At 40.2% G+C, this 26,145-nt stretch overlaps 1 protein-coding gene across 5 annotated transcripts in view; it reads right to left on the bottom strand.

The window, feature by feature from the left end:
• Positions 1-26,145, bottom strand: part of LOC126293305 (aminopeptidase N-like) — a 721,098-nt gene that overhangs the window by 205,951 nt on the left and 489,002 nt on the right. For all 5 annotated transcript variants that reach the window (XM_049986440.1, XM_049986441.1, XM_049986437.1 and 2 more), the window contains 3 exons: positions 21,234-21,462; positions 14,303-14,586; positions 6,044-6,234 (listed from right to left, as the gene is read on the bottom strand). In XM_049986440.1, coding sequence (XP_049842397.1) covers positions 6,044-6,234; positions 14,303-14,586; positions 21,234-21,462 — 704 coding nt within the window. The remainder of the gene's footprint in view (positions 1-6,043; positions 6,235-14,302; positions 14,587-21,233; positions 21,463-26,145) is intronic.

Raw genomic sequence — 26,145 nt, 5'->3', positions numbered from 1 at the left:
GACCTTCATTTGCTATTATTAAGGCTCTCAGTGGCCCAGCTGAATATGCAGTGACAAGAATTTTTGATCATTTGCACAATAACTTAAACATTTGACAATAGAAAAGCAAATTTTAAATCTAACCTAAAATAATTTCTCCTGGATAATTCTTTCTACTCCATGTATGAATTTCTATTTGAAAACTGGTAGCACAAGTAGGACTAAAAAAAATGTGTGTTCATACATGTTAACGCCAATCGTGTGTACATATTCTGCAAATTGACTCATTCCATATCATTTCGATAAAAGAATCATTCAAATGAACAATGGAACACACAACTATAAAGGAATAATGTATTTCAAATGAGGAAAACTGAATGGTAACAAAAATTACAGCATCCCGAATGAGCCTTGCTTGGGTAATTCATATTACCAGACATTTTATCCAAAAAATTAAAGTATAATTTTGTGATTTCTCCAGGCATGGTTGCTGATTTAAGCAACTAACTGTTATTTACTAACTTTGGATACATAATCCTTACTTAACCCTGTTGTTGTTGTTGTCTTCAGTCCTGAGACTGGTTTGATGCAGCTCTCCATGCTACTCTATCATGTGCAAGCTTCTTCATCTCCCAGTACCTACTGCAACCTATATCCTTCTGAATCTATTTAGTGTATTCATCTCTCGGTCTCACTCTACGATTTTTACCCTCCACGCTGCCCTCCAATACTAAATTTCTGATCCCTTGATGCCTCAAAACATGTCCTACCAACCGATCTCTTCTTCTAGTCAAGTTGTGCCACAAACTCCTCTTCTCACCAATCCTATTCAATACCTCCTCATTAGTTACGTGATCTATCCACTTTATCTTCAGCATTCTTCTGTAGCACCACATTACGAAAGCTTCTATTCTCTTCTTGTCCAAACTAGTTATCGTCCATGTTTCACTTCCATACATGGCTACACTCCATACAAATACCTTCAGAAACGACTTCTTGATACATAAATCTATATTCGATGTTAACAAATTTCTCTTCTTCAGAAACACTTTCCTTGCCATTGCCAGTCTACATTTTATATCCTCTCTACTTCGACCATCATCAGTTATTTTACTTCCTAAATAGCAAAACTCCTTTACTACTTAAAGTGTCTCGTTTCCTAATCTAATTCCCTCAGTATCACCCGATTTAATTTGACTACATTCCATTATCCTCGTTTTGCTTTTGTTGATGTTCATCTTATATCCTCCTGTCAAGACACTGTCCATTCCGTTCAACTGCTCTTCCAAGTCCTTTGCCATCTCTGACAGAATTACAATGTCATCGGCGAACCTCAATGTTTTTACTTCTTCTCCATGAATTTTAATACCTACTCCAAATTTTTCTTTTGTTTCCTTTACTGCTTGCTCAATATACAGATTAAATAACATCGGGGAGAGGCTACAACCCTGTCTCACTCCCTTCCCAACCACTGCTCCCTTTCATGCCCCTCGACTCTTATGACTGCCATCTGGTTTCTGTACAAATTGTAAATAGCCTTTTGCTCCCTGTATTTTACCCCTGCCACCTTTAGAATTTGAAAGAGAGTATTCCAGTCAACATTGTCAAAAGCTTTCTCTAAGTCTACAAATGCTAGAAACGTAGGTTTGCCTTTTCTTAATCTTTCTTCTAAGATAAGTCGTAAGGTCAGTATTGCCTCACGTGTCCCAACATTTCTACGGAGTCCAAACTGATCCTCCCCGAGGTCCGCATCTACCAGTTTTTCCATTCGTCTGTAAAGAATTCGCGTTAATATTTTGCAGCTGTGACTTACTAAACTGATAGTTCGGTAATTTTCACATCTGTCACCACCTGCTTTCTTTGGGATTGGAATAATTATATTCTTCTTGAAGTCTGAGGGTATTTCGCCTGTCTCATACATCTTGCTCACCAGCTGGTAGAGTTTTGTCATGAATCGCTCTCCCAAGGCCGTCAGTAGTTCTAATGAAATGTTGTCTACTCCGGGGGGCCTTGCTTCGACTCAGGTCTTTCAGTGTTCTGTCAAACTCTTCACGCAGTATCGTATCTCCCATTTTGTAGGCTTTCAATTAATTATCCACTACACAATCAATCAATTTTTTTTACCCCCCACCACCCCCCCACCCTCTCTCTGCTGCTTTCATGCTGCGACAAAGAATTACTGAGGATACGGTCTGTGGTAAAAGGCAAAAGAAATCTTAGGGTAAGTCATACAATAATGACTTTGGTAAACTGGCTTTAAAAGACTAGAACACATTTTATTCACTTGGATATTTGTGACTGAGTCTTGAAATATGTAACAGTTAAGAGAAAATTAAGGAAACAATTTCTATATTGTAGTCACAAAATACTGAATACATCTCAATTGCAGTCGACTCAAATGTTCTGCAAAGGGGCTAACTACATATTTATGAGGATAAAATTAATGTTGGCAGAAAGCAAGATGTAGGAGAAAATTTTTCTGAATAAATCACTTCTTATGCCTTCACATATCCAATTTTGTGAAAAAGTGATAGGTGGTCTACTTTTCCCAAAGAAAACTTTTAGTATGGTTGATACTCTCTCCATTGTTTTATTGTTTTGATCCATTTATTTCTAGAATCTGAATAAAGAGCAAAAACTGGTAAATCACTAAGCACAATAAGTTAATGTGAGATTGATCAGTTTGTGAAAAGCAGTGTTCTTCCTCTATCAGTTAGCACATGCTCTGTCACATTAGTCTAATGGAGACTGTCATATATAGTACAAGTAATATTGTCCCTCAAAATGATGAGGTGAGGCAAAGAGCAAAGTTAAAATGGTGGCAAATGACGTTATATTTTTACTGGTAATTATACTTAATAAGAACTAATCATTCTACTGTTGAGGCTGTTTCATTCAGAATGACATGGTCTTGAATGAAATAACCATTAAAACCAGAACTGACATAAATGAATCTTAAGAAGTTACTCTAAATTCAAAGCTATAGTCCTCAATGTGGCTAGGTATGCATTCACAGTCATGAACTCTGGGCTAGGTGTGCATTCATAATCAAGAAACTCTTATTAAAACTACTGCACCAAGAACTCCTTGTAATTAACATTAACACAATGGTTGAAACATGGCAAGGTGGACTAACTCAACTTGTTATTATACCACCCCTAACAAATACTATACTCTCTCTTTTTGTTTTGCATACTCTAAACAGATGCCTCACATACATGAAATATTCTAATTATTCTTACAGTCTAATTTATAGGTACAGATATTTCCTTTAAGGAAATATTTGGAATTTCGATTAAGGAAAACTATTTGAACTTAAAAATCTAACCTCTCTAATAACTGGTTGTTATAAGATTGTTGTACTTTATCCAAAACCCCTCATTTCCTTCTCTCTAGAGAATATGTTATTTTCTCTGAAACTCATATAATTTAAGAAGGATCTTTATTCTCAATTACTGTTGTCATAACACTACCTGTATATTTAGATCTTAAAACTGAGTGTTTTCATAAATCCAAGGGGACTGTCTTAGAATCCTATATTTTTTAATCGAAAAAGTATACTTTTGCTGCAAGGAGAGATTTAAAATCTGACTAAAATTACTTGACAGTTGACACTTCACGTGTTGGAGCTGGTTTCCTCCAATCAGAGCACCCAACATCACATCTGAACCATTTGCTGTTGCCTAACTGCCACAACAGTTGGTCAGTTGACTTAGGTATCCTTGTCTGGCATTCTTTCTTGATGTGTTTGGATTCCAAATCATGGGTCTGGTCCTTTTACTGTGATTCAGCATTACATATGTAGTTATCAAAATCACATAGATCGGTTTGCATTATATACGCTTCGCACAACACTGCATGAAACAGACTTTTTGAAGGCTGCTATTCATCATTATGACTGGTTGATCACAGTCAAACTTACAACTTCTTTGCTACGGCATTTTCAACATCATATTGACTTCTTTATTTGCCCTAATTTTTCTGCCTATCATTCTTTTTTTGTCTGTCATCTATAATCTGCTCACTGGTTGTGGTAATGTTCCAATTGCAGTAGCCAAACTTTTTCTGTTGCGTTTTTACTTGTGGAAGTTAGCTTTAATAGGCATGAACAGAGCAATTGTGATTTTAGTTCTTTCACAGACTGTTGACCACTGCTTTCTTGGACACATTATACATAACGAGGTTGTGGTTAGCTTAGGATACGAATTTAAATTCAAAGGCAACAAAATGCGTCTCTTGCCACAGTTGTCATTGGTCACTTAAAATCAGCAGTCAACAGTGCATCTCTAATTTCCAATGTACCTTGTGGCAGACACTTCCAAGACTGCTTGACGTTACACATTAACAGTGTTTGAGAAGCTGCTTGCCATGTTTATGTGTTACCTATAACCAAGCAGTAGCTGGTGGCCTATGTGGCAACACTGTAGTGGCAAGTGACTGACGCCAAGTATCAAGTAAATTTAAACTGACTACAGTGAAATATTTCACATCTTCCATAAAGGTTCCTTCAGATACAGTCACTTAAATAAAGCCTAATTAGAGCCTTAACTGAATAATGTTCGTAAAGTCTATCAGTGTAAAGCTCTTGTGGACAGCAAGTGCACATTCAGGAGTCAGTCTGCATTAACTATTGATCCCCACACATTTATCCAAGTCACACTACTGATCATTAAGGTTTAGTGCACTACTGATCATTTTGTAATCATCGTGGATCTCATTACTTGCAAGCCCATCATCATCAGTGTGAAAAGTTACAATATGTTGTTATTGTTGTGGTCTTCAGTTCTGAGACTAGTTTGATGCAGCTCTCCATGCTACTCCATCCTGTGCAAGCTGCTTCATCTCCCAGTACCTACTGCAACCTACATCCTTCTGAATCTGCTTAGTGTATTCATCTCTTGGTCTCCTTCTACAATTTTTACCCTCCACGCTGCCCTCCAATACTAAATTGGTGATCCCTTGATGCCTCAAATGCCTCCTACCAACCGATCCCTTCTTCTAGTCAAGTTGTGCCTCAAACTCCTCTTCTCCCCAAATCTATTCAATATCTCCTCATTAGTTGTGTGATCTACCAATCTAATCTTCAGCATTTTTCTGTAGGACCACATTTCGAAAGCTTCTATTCTCTTCTTGTCCAACCTACTTATCATCCATGTTTCACTTCCGTACATGGCTACACTCCATACAAATACCTTCAGAAACGGCTTCCTGGAGCTTAAATCTATACTCGATGTTAACAAATTTCTCTTCTTCGGAAACGCTTTCCTTGCCATTGCCAGTCCACATTTTATATCCTCTCTACTTCAACCATCATCAGCTATTTTGCTCCCCAAATAGGAAAACTCCTTTACTACTTTAAGTGTGTCATTTCCTAATCCAATTCCCTCAGCATCACCCGAGTTAACTCTACTACATTCCATTATCCTCGTTTTGCTGTTGTTGATGTTCATCGTATATCCTCCTTTCAAGACTCTGTCCATTCCATTCAACTGCTCTTCCAAGTCCTTTGCTGTCTCTGACAGAATTACAATGTCATCGGCGAACCTCAAAGTTTTAATTTCTTCTCCGTGGATTTTAATACCTACTCCGAACTTAAAAGGTTTCCTTTACTGCTTGCTCAATATACAGATTGAATAACATCAGGGGGAGGCTACAGCCCTTTCTCACTCCCTTCCCAAGCACTGCTTCCCTTTCATGTCCCTCGACTCTTACAACTGCCATCTGGTTTCTGTACAAACTGTACATAGCCTTTGCTCCCTGTATTTTACCCGTGCCGCCTTCAGAATTTGAAAGAGGGTATCCCAGTCAACATCGTCAAAAACTTTCTCCAAGTCTACAAATGCTAGAAACATAGGTTTGCCTTTTCTTAATCTAGCTTCTAAGATAATCTGCAGGCTCAAACAAGCATGATTCAATTGTAAATTAGCTTTGACGGTGTTTGCTGTAATTCTTTAAAAATTGTTTAATCACTTAGCAGCCACTGAATGGACAGTAGTAAGTCAACCGTGTGTCAGTAAAGTTACAAGGTTTGTTGGACACAGTTAGATGGAAGCAAGCGACTCACGTGTAATTGGTAGGTGCCGCCATCCACCGTGCAAACAGCCTTTCCGCCCAGTCAGTGACATTTCGCGCCTCCAGGCGGAGTGCTCTGGAGAGGACACGTGCCCTCAGTTGTTTCGTGGGCAGGCTGTCAGTGGGCTGCGGGTCCAGTTGCAGCCGCTCGAGTAATGGCATCAGAACGCTCAGCATATATCTCTGCAAGTGAATCAACTAGTGAAAATACTTTGACATTGAGAAACTTACCATCACTTTTTACAAAATATCATAGCACATTTTTTCTAATATGAAACTCATATTTAAAGGCATTGCAAGTACAAGAGTTGTGCCATTAGCTACCTTTAAATAAAAACAGTTACAATGTATGTTCACAAACTTTTTGTCATATCACAGCAGTGAAACAATAGTGTGTGTGTGTGTGTGTGTGTGTGTGGTGTGTGTGTGTGTGTGTGTGTGTGTGTGAGAGAGAGAGAAAGAGAGAGAGAGAGAGAGAGAGAGAGAGAGAGAGAGAGAGAGAGAGAGAGAAAGTGTGCGCACACACACTTGCATGTGTGTACTAACTTGGCTAAAAAATGTTGGTAGAGATTTATGTGCCTATAAAAGGATCTATGCGTGAAGCATACAACTTCCACTGTGTGTGTTAGCAAAAAATCTTGCAGATAAAGTAGAAAATTCTGGCCTCACATAAAATCACTAATCACATCTAAGGCTTCTGTCTAGTTGCTCATTGACCAGTCTGCTGCAGCAATAGAAGGCAACAACAGAAATGCTGAAGTTTTAAATTTTGCATTTAATAACTCATTCATTCAGGAGGATCATAAAATCGTACGTTTTTACTTATTTATTTATTCTTTGCCTATGGACTCCAGCTGAAAATCCAGCTGAGAGTACTGGGTGTGTAATACAATAGGCTATTAACATCAAATTTGATTTCGTTATATATAAATGAAAAAATAATTAAACAGAAATAATGTATAAGCATACGAAGGTATTTCATGTTTCACATTATAATACACACACAAATTCAAACAACATATAGAAATGATAATTTTTAGAGGTACATTTCAGTAATGATATATTCAAACACCATCTTAGTATTCACTCAAATTGTATATACATTTCTCTGTGAGATATAGTTTCAAATGATTTTTAAAGCATTTTAGATCTGTTTCTTTTTTAATGATTTTGGGGAGTTTATTAAAAAACCATTTTCCTGCTTCTTCAGGGGCAGTCATAGACAGTTTTAGATTTCTGTTTATCATATAGTAATTTTCATTTCCTCTTGTACCGTGTTTGTGTACATCTTTATTTAGGAGGTGTTTATTGCTTGACCATACCGCCATTATGCTTTGGTATATGTACAGTGAATATACTGTCATACTATTATAGTGTGCAAAAGCTTGCCTACAGGTCTGTCTGGGTGGTAGTTTTGCACTGCATCTCACTGCCCTTTTCTGAGATGCATTGGAATAATACCACCAAGACAGACAGACCTGTAGGCAAGCTTTTGTACACTATAATATTATGACAGTATATTCACTGTACATATACCAAAGCATAATGGCAGTAAGTTCAAGAGATAAACACATCCTAAATAAAGATGTACACAAACACGGTACAAGAAGAAACGAAAATTACTACATGATAAACAAAAATCTGTGGTTCGACCGACATACAGACTCTCTTATTTAGGGCACGGTAAGGGACATCCCTGGCATATAGAAGTAACTGGAAGAGAAGAAAACAAAAACGTCACCAGATGTAAAACTAGTTTGGTTTTAAAGAGCACTCTACATCATTGGCCCCTTACTTAGCTTGCATTCATCATGAATCTTTCACCCTGTGCCACATCCCAAATGACTGCAAAAAAAGTGCAGGTGACTCCTGTGTGGTGACCAGGCAAAACTACTTTCATCCAGCCACAACAGTTGATTCTTTGATTGCCCTGGGAGAAACCTTATCACATTAGAACCCATGAAATAATAGTGCACTTTATTACACAAATGAATAAAAGATTTACAACTTTCACATAGATCTACGGTACTGGGTTTCTTGATAAGTTACAATTGCTACTGACTATTAAAGCACAGATTAACAAACTGTTCTCTTGCAGTATAACGTTCCACACTTAAATGAACAAGTCCACCAGAAACTTTAATTATCTCGTGGGTTCTAGATCATCATGCTGACTGCTGTAGCTGAGGTCTCGCACTGGAGCCAGAGTTCTCACATGCTCGACACTACCGGCCTCAGCACGAGGCCTTTGCTATGCTAAGAAAGAAGGCATAATTTTTAGGAGCACCTCGCATACACTGTTGCAGGTTGCAGCAAGCTCTCGCTAATGTGTGTGGTATCTACTTGTATTGCAAACTCTGCTATGGTAATGCAATCTCTTTACGGTACTACGTCCTGTATGTAAGAAGGGCGAAAGAGTGGGCTCACAGAATTGTGGACCAATATCCTTAACATTGATTTGCTGAAGAATTCTTGGACATAATCTGTGTTTGAATACAAAAAAAATCCTTGAACAATGCAGGAAAAGATAGATTGCTACTTACCGTAAAGAAGATGTGTTAAGTTGCAGCCAGGCACAATTAAAAAGACACTCAAAGTTTTCTGCAACAGTCTACATCAGCAAAAGAGAACTGCTCACCATTCGTAGACACAAGCAACTACACCTCATGCACACAAGACTGCTAACTCTGGCAGCTCAGGCCCAAATGCATTCTAGCCCGAGCTGATCGAGTTGGCTATGATGTGTGCATGAGGTGTGCTTGCTTGTGTGTATGAATGGTGTATGTTTCTCTTTTGCCAATGAAGGCTGTGGCTGACAGCTTTGTATAAGTGTCTTAATTGTGGCCATCTCCAATTTAATGTGACTTCTTTACGGCATGTAGCACTCTACCTTTCCCTACTTGGTTGATATTCCTACTTGTAGTTTCCATTGTTTGATAAATTTCGTTATGACAGAACAGCTTCTATCCACAAGCCAGTGTGGATTTAGAAAGCATCACTCGTGCAAAACTCGGCTTGCCCTTTTCTTACATGACATCCTGTGAACCATGGATGAATGGTAACAGGCAGATTCCATATATCCAGACTTCCAGAAAGTGTTTGACACCATGGCCCACTGCAGATTGTTAATGAAGGTATGAGCATATAGAACTGGTTCCCAGATATGTGACTGGCTTGAAAACTTTCTAAGTAATAGATCGCAGTATGTTTTCGTTGAGTGTTCATCAGAAGCAAGGGTGTCATCAGGAGTGCCCCAGGGAAGTGTGACAGGACTGCTCTTGTTCTCTATACAAATTAATGATATGATGGAAAGGCTGGGCAGCAATCTGCAGCTGTTTGCTGATGATGCTGTGGTATGCAGGACAGTGTCGTCATTGAGTGAATGTGCGAAATTGCAGGATGACTTGAGACAAAATTTCCAGTTGGTTCTATGAGAGGTGGCTCACCCAGATGATTAGGAAAACCAAATCCATAACATTTGAATAGAGCATTAGGAGTGTGTTGCTCGAGACAATCGGGATGAGTAAATATCTAGTTTTAATGTTGCAGAGCAATATGAAATGAGATGAGCATGCGAAGACAGTAGTAAGGAAGACGAATGATTGACTTTGGTTTATCGGGAGAATTTTATGAACGTATCATTTGTCTATAAATGAGATGATAAGATAGCATATAGAACACTAATGTCAGCCATACTTTAGTATTGATCAAGCATATGGGGTCCCCAGCAAGTCAGATTAAAGGAAGACATTGAAGCAATTCAAAGGCAATAAAATGTTCACCCTACAAAGGAGAGTGCACTGATATGAAAGGAGGTGATGTACTGGTGGAAGTAAAGCTGTGAGGACGGCTTTGGAGTCCTCCACATGTAGCTCAGTTGGTAGAACACTGGCCCGCAAAAGGCAAAGGTCCAAAATTCTAGTCTTGGTCCAGCAAACAGTTTTAATCTGCCAGGAAGTTTCGTTCAAAAGAATGCTGCTGGATTTGTTACCAGTACATTCAGTTACCATGGAAGTATTACGGAGATGCTTTGTGAACTCAAATGGGACGACTATATTGTTTTTGTGAGGCACTATTGATAAAATTTAGAGAAGCAGCGTTAGAGGCTGGCTGCAGAACGATTCCACTGCCACCAAAAACATTTTGCATAAGGTCCACAAAAATAAATTATGACTCGTCATTTTACCATTGTTCCATCTGCGTGTGGAACAGTAAAGGAAACTGCTAGTAGTGGCACAAGGTACTCTCTGCCACGCACCGTAAGCTGGCTTGCAAAGTATGTATGTAAATGAAAGTCCAGGATGGAATAACAGCAGTATTATGGAAAGGACAGTTTGCTGCCCACTGTGTATAGGAGATGTTTGGTCACAGTCACAGGGTAAAGACTGCTGTACATTGTACCTTTAGGCCAAAAGGCGTTCTTCTGAAGTAGGAATCACACACGCATTCACACAAACACAGCTGACACAGATATGATCAGTATCTCTGGCCACAGTGGCTCTCTAACTGACAGCTAAAAGAATAAGCTGACATTCAGTATTATGGGACCTTAGTGAATCTACCACAAAAATTCTTTGTAACAATTCTGAATTGACATCCTGGATCAGGTTAGTTACTAGAAAGAAATGATTCATTCATTCATTCATCATGTTCTAGTCCAAATCATGAAATAGAAGCTTGTGGATGTAGAAGAAAACAAGGTATATGATAAAAAAGACAAGAAACTCTTGGACATGTTATCTTGATACTGCATTAACAATAAAATATCACTATAATTCTTGAGACTGTGTATAATGAGCTATGTTTTTAATTTTATTTTGAATTGGTAGAGACTCCCTAACTCCTGCTTTATGTTGGGTGGTATCTGCATAATCTCTGCCTACTGAAGTACAATATTTCATTCTGATACTTAGGTGAAGGAGACAGTATTGAGAAATAAGAACTGCACAATCCTTAACCCTTTCCAAGATGTACAGTTGTCTACTTCAAGCAATTTTCTAATTGCTCCTCCTCTTGAATCAAGAAGGACTACAAAATCTACCAATAGTACAGTTTGTCTTGTTTAGCCTTACTAGCAATATTACTTCCTCCATGAAAAATTGTTTTTGAAAGTCAGACTGGGTAGCAATTAAGTTCTGCTCAGTTAAATGAGTTGGTATTCAGTTATAAGTCACTGAGAAAATACACTCTCTGATCAAAAGAATCACAGTGTAATGAGGAATTTACTACTAGATCTCACAAGAGGCTGACCCACAAGTATAAAAGGAGGCAGATAGTATTGTGTTATCAGTAGGGAAACAAAAACAGCAGAATGGGTCAGCCTGGGGAGTTTGACTTCAAACATAGACTAGTTACTCTATGTCATGTAAGTAAAAAATCCATCAGTGACATCTAAAGCCTTCTAAAGCTGTTCAGGTTGTCTTCTGGTGATGTGATGGTGAAGTGGAAATGTGAAGGAACAGCCGCAGCTAAGCCGAGGTCTAGGTAGATCTCGTGTACAGATCAACAGGGACTGTTGAGCATTGTGAAGAGTAGCTATAAAAGAATTGCATTGCAATCAGCAGAAGGAATCACTCACGAGTTCCAAAGTGCCACCAGCAGTCCAGCTATAACAATAACTGTGGATAGGGAGTTAGAAACAATAGCATACAATGGTGGAGCAGCTCTTCATAAGCCACACATTTCTTTAGTCAGGACTGAGCAATGCTCGAGGTGGTGTAAAGAGTGATGCCACTGGATGGTGGATGGCTGGAAGCAAGTGGTTTGGAGTGACAAATCATGCTATACTGTATGGCAGTGTCATAGAAGGGTTCGGGTTTGGGAAATTCCTGAAGAATGTTACCTCCCATCATGTGTAGTGGCAACAGTGATGCACGGGGAAGGTGGCATTGTGGTATGAGGGTCTTTCTCACACTTAGTTTGTGGTTTACTTATTGCACTTAAAAGAACACTTAATGTTGAATGATAAGAACACATTTTATAGCAGTGAGTGCGGCGTACAGTAGAGAAACAGCATGGAGATGACAACTGTTTCTATCGGCATGGCAATGCACTTTCTCGTAAAAAAGCATCTGTTTGGTTTGTGGACAATATAAGATTCCTGAAATGTACTGCCCTGCTCAGAGTCTCTATCTGAACCCAGTGGAACACGTGTGGGATTAGTTAGAATGTTGACATCATCCAAGACCCAAGTGTACAACATCACTATCTTCTCTGGTTTCGGCTCTTGAAGAACAACAGGTTTCCATTCCTTCACAGCCATTCACACACCTCACTGGAAGCGCCCCTTGCAGAGATCAAGCTGAAGGCTGGACACATCTCATATTATAATGTCCACTAATACGTGTTTGGATACCTGTGATCACATAGTGTCAACAGGAAAAAGTGAAGCATGTGTGTAAGTGTTGCTACAGCATATTGAAGTCAAGCAATGGAAAGTTCAGGATAGAATAACAACAATATGGAAGGGAAAGACTACTACTCACCACATAGAGGGGATGTTCAGTTGCAGTCAGGCAAAATGAGAAAGACTGGTAAAAAATTTAATCTTTCAAAATCTTTCTTCCAAAGTAAAAAACACACTCATTCAGACAAGCACAACACTTTCTCCTCCTCTCTCTCTTACCCCCCCCCCCCCCCCCTCAAAACACACACACACACACACACACACACACACACACACACACACACACATGCATGCAAGTTGTGTTTGTGCATGTATTTTCTGCTTTGGAAGAAGGACTTTGTTCAAAAGCTTACATTTTTTGGCAGTCATTCCCATTGCGCTCATATGCAGCTCAATGCCTCCTCTATGAGGTGAGTAGCATAATTAAGTAAGTTAGATGTTCTGATGTCACTAATAAGGAACCCATCAACAGCTTTGAGATTTTGTGCCACTGAATAATGTATTACAGAAAAAATTTCATATATGGTGGGATTTTAAATTAAATTCTCATTCTGAATGGCTATTCTAGGTGAACGGAAGGCAATGCAGATTTCACACAATCACAGCAGCAGCCACCCTGAGCTATAATTAATCTTTATCTACAGTTCACTGTTTTGAAATTTTCTGGCAGATTAAATGTGCGTGTTGAGCTGGGACGAACTTGGAAGCTCGTCTTTTACAGCTAACACTCTTACCCACTTTCTGGGCATTAATTATGACCCACCGTCACAACTTCACTTCCTTCAGTACGTCTGCTACTTTTCAGACTTCACACAAAAACAAGGTTCTGTCTTCCAGTAGCCCCGGTCAGGTGTACAGATTTAATTACACTGACCTATTGTGTGGATCATAGCAAGTAGAGCCTGTTCCCATCCGCCATTCCCCCCACCCCTTGCCAAGGCCCATGCTGCATCAAAGTGGAGTTTACTTTACAGATAGACCTTCCACTTTTAAAAGTAATCATCCCTCTAACTGGTTTGATGTGGCAAACCACACATTTCTCTTCATCTGAAGGTAGCGCTTGCACTCCTGTCCTCAGCTTTGTGTTGGATATAAGGAATTGTTTGTGTGTGTGCGTGTGTGTGTGTGGGGGGGGGGGGGGGGGGGGGAGGGGAAGGGGGGGGGGCGCAAGTGTCAAGCATCACTGTGCTTTGCACTTATTCTGAACATCCTTTGTGGACGCTATAATCTCATTACACATTGTATAACACACATGTTCCTTTCTTCAACAATTCTGATAATAACCCACTCATTCTGTATCATATTACAAGAGAATAATACTTTTTTATGGGATATCAAGATTCCAGAAAAAGTAATATTAGTGACGTTCAAAAGCTACTTTGTTTCAGTACTGACTTACAGTATGGAAGCACGCACTTTCACAGAAAGAGAAACATCAAGGCTTCAGATATCAGGAATGATCTATCATCCAGAAGACTAAGGTGAATAAGCTACAGAATGCTGCAACCAAGACATCCCTTTTAGAGTGAATCAGCACATACAGGCTACAATTATACAGGCACTTAATGAGGTTCAGAGCACAAGAAAACCTCGAAGTAATGCAGAAAGAGAAACTGAAGGAAAATTCCCAGTATGGCGACCCATAGGCGGTCACTTGAACAAGATTGAGGAAGACATTGACAGAGGAAGGACAATGGATGATATTGGCTGTGATAGGTTCTAGATGGACAGAAGAAGTGGTAGAGCTTCATTAACATTACCTGAGAAATGCAATTTTACAATGATGATGATGAAGAAGATGACGCGATTAACTTTTTATTTTACATCACTTGCAACATGACTGACCTTGAGCGGCACATAGGTAGGCGTGAGGCTGAGCCCAGCCTCGAGGTGCAGTGTGCCATCCAGGAAAGCCTGCCATGGCACAAGACTGTCTTCGGCACGGCTGTCGCGCAGGTAGCGTGTCAGGTTGAGTGCGATGCCGTACGGAAGGGCGCCAGCCCGGGCCAATGACAGCGAGTCCGAGATGAGCTGCGCCCGTGTCGACGTCGGCAGCTGCAGTGGAGCTGTCGCCAGCTGCCGCACCAGCAGTTCCCAATTGGTTGTGTCGTAGTTCACCCGGTAGTAGCCTGTGGAAAAATGCCATCCGTGTAAGTGGGGGCAAAAGTGCCATTGCCGACAGAGCTCCCAGCCTCCGAATGTACCATACCATGTGAGAGACGCAGAAAAATATCCTGGGGTGCAAGGGCTTCACCAGATCCGAAAGGAGAAGAGGAAGGAGTTTATCTGGGATGCCGAAGGCTGACCACACAATTCATCACTAAGCTGTTACTAATGTGTACTTTAGGCTACTACATTATTAGTTGTAATTAACATATAAACATAGCCAACAGGTCTGCTTTATATGAGTGACAGGCTTCTAAAATCTTGTGGCTCACTTGCTTAATTTGACCCTCCTTTAAAATGAATCTAATGAGAACATCTTCAAGGATTTTGTGAATGCTAAAGCTAGAAAGTAGCACACAGTAGCTTCATTTGACTCTCCTTTAAAATGAATGGAAATCAGAATACCTTCAGGGATTTTGCAACTGCTACTGCTTGAAAAGTAGTACAGACTGGGCACTGCTCCCCCCCCCCCCCCCCCCCCCCCCAAAAAAAAAAAAAAGGTAGGTAATTTTGTGATATATTATGGCATATATGTAAAGCATTTTTATTCAATATTGAGCAGCTACAGTGGGTTGAATTTTGCAATTTTATTTTCCCCTCTAATTTTGATTAGCCCACTAATGCTGCAGGATACACCATTTTTTGACTCACACAGAGCCTACAACTACACTTTTTTTAAATGTAGAACATCAAAATTGTTGATCAGATATGCCAGAAATATTCATGAAGAGTGACACCATTTCTTGACTCATACACAGCCTACAATTTCACATTTTTAAATGTAGCTACACTTTCTTTAAATGTAGAACATAAAAATTGTTGGTCAGATACATCAGAAATATTCATGAATAGTAATAAAATAAATGTCGTGTGACTAGGGCCTTCCGTCAGGTAGACCGTTTGCCAGGTGCAAGTCTTTTGATTTGACGCCATTTCAGTGACTTGCGCATCGATGGGGATGAAATGATGATGATTAGGAAACTGGGAATCAAACCTGAGCCCTTAGGATTGACATTCTGCCGCACTGACCACTCAGCTACCAGGGGCGGACATGAATAATCGGTTGAAAATAAATTACCAGTCATAGGACAGTAGTAACTACAAGACTTATCAATGTGGAGATGATAAAAGTAAATACTACATTCAGTAAGAGCAGACAGTTTTAAAATATTAACTATAGTATAAGTGACAGTACATCTTTCAAAACCTCATATATTCTTCAGAGCAGATGTTCCAAACATTTATCGATTTACTGGATCGTGCTTTCCTGAACTCTTTGAAGCAAGGCTGCATCCGCAATCACAGTAGCAGCATGGAAGCATGCTATCAGTTAATCCACATCCATCGACCGAGTAGAACAAACGTGCCGCATCAACTGCACCCAGAGGGAGAAATCCAGGGGATTTAGGTCAGAGGAATGCAAAAGCCATAGAGCAAAACCTTTATCATTTACCCATTTCCTAGGAATGGCTCTGCTCTCTCAGTTTTTTTCCAAAGTGTGTAGTCACATCATCATACCATCATGCTGGAACCACAAACTTCGCAGAATGTGAAATAATTTCTACAGAATGTGAAATAATTTCTAGTGCTCCAGAAAAACTATCTGTGAGACATGTAATGACACAAGGGCAATCCCAAAAGTAAGACCTCCAAAGCGCTGGAGACACAGGGAAACTATTTGTGTAGATTTTGGTCATGCTCCTGTGACTGGTGCTTACTCCACTCCCAAGTAAGCATGCTTATTCTAAACTTCACAGCCATTCAAGATGTTGAATGCTCCACCAAGTGCAAAGTTTGCTATTATTCAATTTTTTAACTGGTACAAAATCATCACCAATTGATGGAAGTGTATGGATGTCAAAAACTTTTGCACAGAGTGTAGAGGTTTACTTCTGGATGTACAGAAATTCATGACAAAGAAAGGAGCAGTATGCCATCAATTTCTGACAAGACAGTCCCAAAGGTTGAAGAAATCGTGCATAAACATCAAAAGATCATTCTGGATGCTCTCTGCACTTTCGTTTCTGAGATTTCACAAACCACCATCCACGGAATTTTAATGGAAGTTGCAATGTTGTTAGGTGTGTGCAAAATGGGTACTACCAAGTATGCTGACAGAAGACCACAAACAGTGAGTCGATTCTCCTCGCAACTTTCTGTGTCAGTACACAGGTGGAAAAATTCTTGGACTTTATTGTCACTTGAGATGAAACCTCAGCATTCCACTTTTTAATTGAGACGAAACAACAGTCATGCAAATGGTAGCATCCCTCTTCGAAAATCCAAACAAACTGCCATTAAAGTCGTGGCTACTGTGTTTTGGAATCAGAAGTGTATGTACAAATGTTGATCAACTTTCTGCCAGATGAGAGAACTATAAACACTGGCAGTTACTGTGAAACACTGAAAAAACTCAGTAGGGCAATTCAGAAATGAAGAAGAAGGATGCTGAACAAGGACGGAAGAATCCACAACAGTGCCTGCCCCAACATCACCCATCAATACGTCAGTGTCCTGCAAAACTTTGGTTGGAATACTAAACACTCGCCATACAGACCAGACTTGCACAAAATGACTACCATCTGTTCCATAAGTTGAAGAAACAAGGGTCTGGACAGTGGTTCCACTCCAACGACGAGGTTCAGCACTTTCTGTAGGACACAGTGGTGAGCTGGTATGCCGTGGGCATTCCAGAACTGCCACAGTGTCTACTAAAATGCATCAACCAAAATGGTGATTATGTAGAAAAATAAAGCATTCTTCAACATTTAACTGATGTAGATACTACAGAAAATAAAAGGTTGTTTGTATGTCTAATCATATAAGAGACCTTACATTTGGGATTATCATCATACCTTACTACTTTTAATTTACATATTAAACTCAGACAGCAGATCTGTTTTATATGAGTGACAGGCTTCTAGCGCTTTGGACTCACTTGTTTAGTTGGGCCCTCCTTTAAGTTGAATCAAATTTATTGACACTTTCAAGGATTTTGCAAATACTGAAGCTCAAAACCCAGCACTGACCAGATATACTGCTTCCGGTAATATAATATACTGAATGGTTATGATTAAACATTCCCTATTCAACATGTCACAACACAGAAACAAATTAACATACCAGTACAAAACTTGGTGGCATTCATGTCCAGAGTATGCGGTGCACGATTTCCATGCATCACAGGGCCACTGTCCAGTTCCAACTATGGCCACCAGGTGCCACAATCAGTCATCATGATTCACAGTCTCACACACCTGACCAGTCGCAGTGCACTTGTTGACATGTAAACATGAGCTTGGAAAAAAGAGGAGGGCATTACAGGTGAAGTTCAGTTATCAAAACAACAAAAATGCTGCAGCTGCACTTCGGGCTGAAAGGATTACGGACAAGTCCTCTTTCTTCACTTGCTGTGCAGTGCATGATGAAGTTCGAATCAACTGGAGAACTGGGGTCGCTCTGAGAATAGGCCAACAACCAGTTGCACGACAAGTGGTTGATGAAATCACTGTTGTTATAGCAGACAACATTGTGCACAATTCCCGATCATCAAGCAATGTGAATACTGTGTCACGAGAATTGAACATCGCACTATCCACTATATGGAAGGTGCTTTGAAGCATTCTTAAATTAAAAGTCTCGATGACTTTGATAAGTGTTTACAGGAAACAAAGTTCTTAGAGTACTATGACATTAAAAGGGAAAAAGTCACTCTTCGAAAGCTTTACAGTTGGGTGAAGGAGGATATAAACATTAATGCCATAGGGAATCCAAATCACATCCTGGGAAATTTTTAAGGTGTTTAATTTAAAAAAAAAAAATACAGAAACAGACAAACATTTCTGGTTGAGAGGGAGGACACTGTAGCATGTCATGCAAGATTTTTTAGAACTTGGAGAGAAAATGAGAAAGGTGTGACGAAACACGTCGTGTTTACTGATGAAATGTGGGTGCATACACAGTATACTGTCAATAATGTTGGCAGCATAGTGACGTACTAGATGCATGGAAAAATGAGAGTTCTGGACAGAGGGTGCAGACCTCATCTATGATTTGAGATCAACATGAAATGAACAGTGAAATTATATAAAATGGTTGCAAGAGCACCTAATACAAAATATTTAAGCTGGAAGTACTGTCATATTAGACAATGGTAACGAAAATAAAGTGCCTATCACATCTTGCCTTCCACCTTACAACTGTAATCTGAACCCCATCAAACCTATCTCGAATTTAATGAAACAGAAAGTTTCATCAAAAAAGTCAGCAGCAAACATGGCTGGAAGAAGGTGTGTGATAAAGTGAAAACTATTATGGATGAATACTGGCACAGTGACACACTGATGGATGAAGCTATTCAGAGCATCATTATTCAACATCAACCACACATGACAGTGAAATTTCATCCCACAGTTCTGAGTATAGATCAGACAAGGCAGATTCATACTCGACAGAGACACCTGCTTCAGACACCAGCAACAGCTCTACCAAGTCAGTTGATGGGACAGTACTGTGTGCAAATAGCTAGGTGTTCAGCCCTTCCATATGGATTAAAGGTTGTTGAAAAACATTGTATTTTTTCTCACTAGGTCACATTTTTTGTTCCAAAGAGAAAAAAATGTTACAGCACTTGACAAAATTTGAACCCACAACCTTTTTCACAACTAGCAGACCTGTTGCCCATAGCACTACTTCAGCTGACAGTGCATGCTCTCTATTTCAATGATATAGATTCTTGCGTGGAATTCCAAAACTTCTTTTGCTTCCACCCGTAACTTGCAAATGAGGGCTCACTATAGTGAATTGTTGCAGGATGCGATACCTGAGAGCCTAACCTACACCACAATATATATGGTTTCAAAAGTCAGTCCCCCATAGTTGGGACCTCTCATTGTCAGTTATTATATTATACACCAAAATTTCTATTTCATTTTGATTTCTTATGCTTTCCTGTAGAATGATGTATTAACAGTGAATGTATTTTTATCTGCTGCATGCCCAACTCAAGTTATTAGATCCAAAAAAACAGCCCCCCGCCCCCTTCCTCTGTTTTCCTGTAGAAAAATATATTAAAAACAAATATACCATTGTCTCCTAAATGCACGCACAACTGCATTGTTCAACCATAAGACAACAGTTTTATGTTATAATTGTTCACTTCAATTGTTTTTCTGCACAGGAAAGTGATATCAGGATGTATATCTGCTGCACATGTACCAAGTTCCGTTTACGAACTATGTTACATTTTCACTGAGCGCTGTTATACTGCTCATGTGTCATCCGAAACAACCAATAGCACCACACGTCGACGGTACACAACACACCCAACTAAAATGGCAATTGTAAACTGAATGGGTGCTATGGCACTGGATGCAGTAGGCCTTCAAGTTCTGTTTACAAATGTTCCATGCGGCTACCTTTTGTAACATGAGAAATGTCCCATCTGTAATTAATTTGCTGCCAAATCTTATGTAGCAAGTCTTTACAATGGTGGCCACTGTTTGTGTTACCTATTGTTGCAGCTCATCAATGTTACCCGACAGCAGAGGAACAAACACTCTAGCATTAATGTAACTCCATACACAGAAGCCTGTTGGGGTTAAATGAAGTGATTGTGATGGCCAGGATATTGCTCCACCACATCTAATCCCAAGCCGGCACATTCCTACGGAGATATATAACAACTTCCAATGATGATGTGGCGGCGCATTATTTTGCTGGAAAATAAATTCTGTACCCATATCATGTTGTAAATGAGGTGATACATAATGTTCAAGCATGCCAGTTACAGTGGACTCCACAGAAAAGAGAATACTGTAAATCGTATTACAGCTTAGAGCAAAATAAATCTTTGCCTTAGGAAAGCCCAGTGCATTTTTGGTTATTTGATGAGGTTGCTGCTTGTCTCATATCTGAACATAATGCTGATTCACATTACTGTAGGTATGGAAGGTGGCTTCATCAGTAAACACAATTTTATTAATGATATCATCTTAAATATATATTTTATATTTGGTAAGTCTTCGAATCTTTGTTTTTAATATATGTTTCCTATGTGGAAGTTTCTTTCTATTTTATTTACATAAATATGTATTTTGTTAAACATTCTACACAAAACTCAACTCGTTTTTCTTCGTCCCTTTCTCTTAAAGCTTACAACAGCTTCAACTGTTTGCATGTAGTGTGGCTCAAATGAAAGTGTGTTAATTTAAAAAAAAATGTGCATCATGTAACTGAGGTGGGACTCAAGTTCCAGCCCAGTATTCACCTAGTCAGATGTGGAAAACTGCCAAAAAACTGCATCTGTACCGGCAACCATACCAACTTTCATCATTAACCTACTGGGCATTTATATGGGGCGAGCACATCTCCCCTTTCCACAAGCAGTTCTTTACTGTCCATGGCTATCTGTGCTCGTTATATGGCCTTTTTGCCTCGTGAAGCTAAGTACTAGACAGCCATTCTGTCCATTAGTATTTTTATAGTGAATATTTATTTAATTTTGTTCAAAATTTTACATAACAAAGGCCCACAGCATGTTTTATATACTTGAAACAAGTGTGTGAAACTCCAAAATGATCCACGAGACATGTGTCTGCTGTCACTTCACCTGTCTGTTGGAGATTCAGCAGGAGCCACTTGGCCGTCCCCGGGGCTCCGGGAGGGAGAACTCCGAAAATGGTGGTCGACCGCTGGCCTTCCTCCATGCCCAGCCAGAGGCGAGGCTTCGTAGACACGTTTCCTGACCTAACATCATCCTGTGTGGCGAAGCTTACCGGTATGTACCAGGCTTGCGAAGAAGAGTTTGTCACAGGACGGCCATCTGTGGTGAACCTGGTCTGTACAAAAAGAGTAATTAATTACAATAATTTTAACCATATTTTCTCTACATATTACTGCATCTAATGATGATGCTCTCGATCTAGTCACAAATTAAATTTTTGTAAATAAAGTGATTAAATTATCTTCAATAATGATAGGAAAATGTAATTATATCTGGTCAATGATTACAGCATATCATGCCAGTCAAAGATATGAAATCAATTCTGTGGAGAGATAGTGAAAGACACCAGCTTAAATGGAGAAGTCTAATAATGCATGCCGCATCAGCAAGAGGATGTGATTCTATTCTGTGACCTACTCCAAGTGTTTCGATGAGTTACAACTCACCTGTCTCTTGTGTAATGTTCAAACCACAATAATGGTCCCACTTTCTTTCACGATATGGCAAATTTATCTTTATTTATCTTTGCAGGCAGGTGTATTTCCTGTCACCACACCTCTCAGTTAACTTAAGGGAGTGAAGTCATTGATGCCACCTGTAAGTGAATGAATGAAACCGTGTTCTATGTGTTACCATATTTTAAATGTTTGTGTATCATGTTTTCTGAAGGCAAAGATTGGGTACCACCTCAGTACTTATTGAAAGTGTGGAAAACTACACACTGACTGGGCAGTAGCATTAATCCAGAATGAGATTTTCACTCTGCAGCAGAGTGTGCGCTGACATGAAACTTCCTGGCAGATTAAAACTGTGTGCCGGACCGAAACTCGAACTCGGGACGTTTGCCTTTCGCGGGCATTTGCTCTACCAACTGAGCTACCGAAGCACGACTCACGCCCCGTCCTCACAGCTTTACTTCTGCCAGTACCTTGTCTCCTACCTTCCAAACTTTACAGAAGCTCTTCTGCGAACCTTGCAGAACTAGCACTCCTGAAAGAAAGGATATTGTGGAGATATGGCTTAGCCACAGCCTTGGGGATGTTTCCAGAATGAGATTTTCACTCTGCAGCGGAGTTGGTAGAGCACTTGCCCGCGAAAGGCAAAGGTTCCGAGTTCGAGTCTCGGTCCGGCACACAGTTTTAATCTGCCAGGAAGTTTCATATCAGCGCACACTATGCTGCAGAGTGAAAGTCTCATTGTGGAAACATCCCCAAGGCTGTGGCTAAGCCATGTCTCCGCAATATCCTTTCTTTCAGGAGTGCTAGTTCTGCAAGGTTTGCAGAAGAGCTTCTGCAAAGTTTGGAAGGTGGCAAAGGTCCCGAGTTCGAGTCTCAGTCTGGCACACAGTTTTAATCTGCCAGGAAGTTTCAGTTTTAGTATCATTAATATTCAATCAGTCTGGCTCAACTCCATGACTTCCAGATAGTGTGCCGCAGAGTGAGCTATAAAGGCAGGTCTGCTTGTAACTCACATCAAAGATGGGGAGGCAAGGATTTGGGGAGGGGGGACATGACAGTGTAACCATCAGTGATCACACATCAATAAATAACAGGGTAAACATCAATAAAACTGACAAACTGACTGGTAATGGGGGGTAGGGGGGGAGGGGTAGGTACTATGAACATGAGTTCAGAAATGCATTGTTGCCACAGTAGATGGCACACTGACAAATGAAAGTTCCTCTGACCACAAACTGTGTGTTGCTTGTATGTCGCGGGCCATGTGATTGACACAGCATACTGTAACAGGAAAAATGGTCCAGTATTCACGTTGGGAGCAAGCCGAGATTGTATTTGTATATGGCCAGGTGGATGGAAATGGTGGAGGGGCAGCCAGCTGCACCAAAACAAGTACCCTCACAGACACCGACCACATCTCACATCATTTCAGCCCTCACTTTGAAGATTTTTTGTGACATGGTTGTGATGCAGCTCTGTACTGTGTTCCTGGACAATTTTTTATTGTAGCATGCGCACTGTCCATTTCAGGACATATGTCCATTGGACCTTTTTTCCTCCATTTCCAATAAGGAATCTGACCCTGCGGTTTGTCAGTTTTGTTAATTCTCACCCTGTATAATGGCAAGAAGTGTGTACAAATGTGATTTGAAACAAATATATTATACTACAACTGACATGTGACTACGTTTTCACTCAATTTGTGTGCATAGATCCTGAGAAATCAGTATCCAGAACAACCACCTCTGGTCGTAATAATGGCTTTGACATGCCTGGGCATTGAGTCAAACAGAGCTTGGACGGCGTGTACACGTACAGGGATAGAGACGTGGCTGCACGATCTGTTACAGTCATGTGGATAAGATGCCTGTCATCTCGACTGCTAGTGATACGAGGCCGTTGGGATCCATCACGGTGTTCCTTATTATCCTCCTGAACCCACCGATTCCATATTCTGCTAACAGTCATTAGATCTCGACCAACAAGAGCAGCTATGTCATGATACGATAAACCACAATCGTGATAGGCTACAATCTGACCATCATCAAAGTCGGAAACGTGATGGTACGCATTTCTCCTCCTTACACGAGGCATCACAACAACGTTTCACCAAGCAACGCCGGTCAACTGCTATTTGTGTATGAGAAATCGGTTGGAAACTTTCCTCATGCCAGCATGTTGTAGGTGTCGCCACCGGTGCCAACCTTGTGTGAATGCTCTGAAAAGCTAATCATTTGCATATCACAGCATTTTCTTCCTGTGGTTAAATTTCGCATCTGTAGCACGTCATCTTCGTGGTGTAGCAACTTTAATGGCCAGTGTTGAAGATATACATCCATTAAAACACCATGACCTCTTGTGTGAAGAAATCGGTAACTGCCTGTTGATTTCTGACAGGAATCATTGAGCCTTCAAAGTCTTTTTCAAGGGACTGAAGGTGTAATAGTCACATGGGGAGAAAGCAGGACTATAGGATGGGATCTCGAGTGTCTCCCACTCGAGTTGGCGTGACTTCTGTGTTATGACATTTGTGACATGAAGCAATAGCACCCTTTGGTGCACCATTCCACAATGTTTTTGATAGACATGCAGCCCCATAAACATTCTTTGTTCTCTGATGGATGTCTTCTGGTGTTTGTTCTTCAGCAGCCAAGAAAAGAATATCAGCTGTTGGTCTTATTTGGATGCATCTGGTAATAACATCACCGTTTATGCACTTATTGCACACACGTTGGGAAGACACACATGCCACACCATCTGTTGCCTATATGTAGGTGCTTATATACCCACATCAAAGTTGCACCATTTGCGAAACTTCATGGCAGATTTAAACTGTGTGCCAGATCGAGACTTGAACTCGGGACCTTTGCCTTTTGTGGGCAAGTGCTCTACCATCTGAGCTACCCAAGCATGACTCATGCCCTGTCCTCACAACTTTACTTCCGCCAGTACCTCGTCTCCTACCTTCTAAACTTCACAAAAGCTCTCCTGCGAACCTTTCTCCAGGAGTGCTAGTGCTGCAACGTTCGCAGGAGAGCTTCTGTGAACTTTGGAAAGTGGAAGACAAGGTACTGGCAGAAGTAAAGCTGTGAGGACGGGGTGTGAGTTGTGCTTGGGTAGCTCAGATGGTGGAGCACTTGCCCACAAAAGGCAAAGGTCCCGAGTTCGATTATCGGTCGGGCACGTAGTTTTAATCTGCCAGGAAGTTTCATATCAGTGCACACTCCACTGCAGAGTTAATATCTCATTCTGGCTTGCACCGTTTGTGTATATGCTGTAGCGATTGCCTCAAATGGAAACTTTTCATCGTCCATTATATTTAAATGCTCTGCTTCACAAGAAAGAGGGGCAGAAAAAAACAATAGATCTATCACTTTGCTTTCTGTGAAGTGCCACATATTCACTAAAATTATCACTGGGCATACAGAATATGTTGTCAGACATGTGAGTGACTCAACGACTTTTTAAGTGATAGATGCCAGCATATAATTGTGGGCGGTGACTGTTACTCTGGGACAAGGGTATTCTCAGGAGTGCCCCAAGAAGGTGTAATAGGACAGCCTTTTCTCTTTATACAGGGTGAGCACAAAGTCTTGCCCTGATTATAACAATTTATTACAGAATAACCGTTTGACACAATAATTTACATTTGATGCCATTACATAGGTTAGTGTCACTAGTCCGTCCATCCCCCCACAAACACAGTCAGCCAATGAACAGAGATCAACGTTGCCAGACAAGCAGTACGACTCCAAATTCAGGTGATAGCAAGGAAAGATGTTTGTATCATTCTCACGAACCGCTTTTTTGCAATAAAGAACAGCGGTAATTGTTTATTTCCTATTGTACTTCGACAAAGCGTGAGTAATTCATAGTCATACCAACAGTGTTTGTCGGTATTTTGCGTGGCGTTTTAGAATCCTCCAGGAGTTGCATTGAACAACGATCTACGCTAGCGTTATGGTTAAAATGTTGGGCTGCTAAGTGAAAGGTTATGTGTTCAAACGTACTGCAGTGCTTTTAATATTGTCTTCATTTAAAAACAATATCGAAGTGTCTTAATTCATGAATTTTATTTGTTTGAATGTAATTTTTTGAAATTTCTAGTGCTTTGTCTCTTCATTATCCGTTTCGCTGTTACAGAGACGTGCTCCCCCAGTCCGCTCTGTGTGTGATTTTGCCATCACTGCACTGCTCGCCTCTGCAGACTCATGGTGTTTCTACTGCTATTATACACTTATTCGATTTCACAAAAACTATTTGGCCCAAAAATTTGATTTTTACGCATCTTCTTGACTGATACTTTCCCCCCATAAATGACTTAATTTTGTCTCGATGTC

The sequence above is a fragment of the Schistocerca gregaria genome, chromosome 10 (genome assembly GCF_023897955.1).
Source record: "Schistocerca gregaria isolate iqSchGreg1 chromosome 10, iqSchGreg1.2, whole genome shotgun sequence".
NCBI lineage: Eukaryota > Metazoa > Arthropoda > Insecta > Orthoptera > Acrididae > Schistocerca > Schistocerca gregaria.
This window is presented reverse-complemented; position numbering and strand designations above follow the sequence as displayed.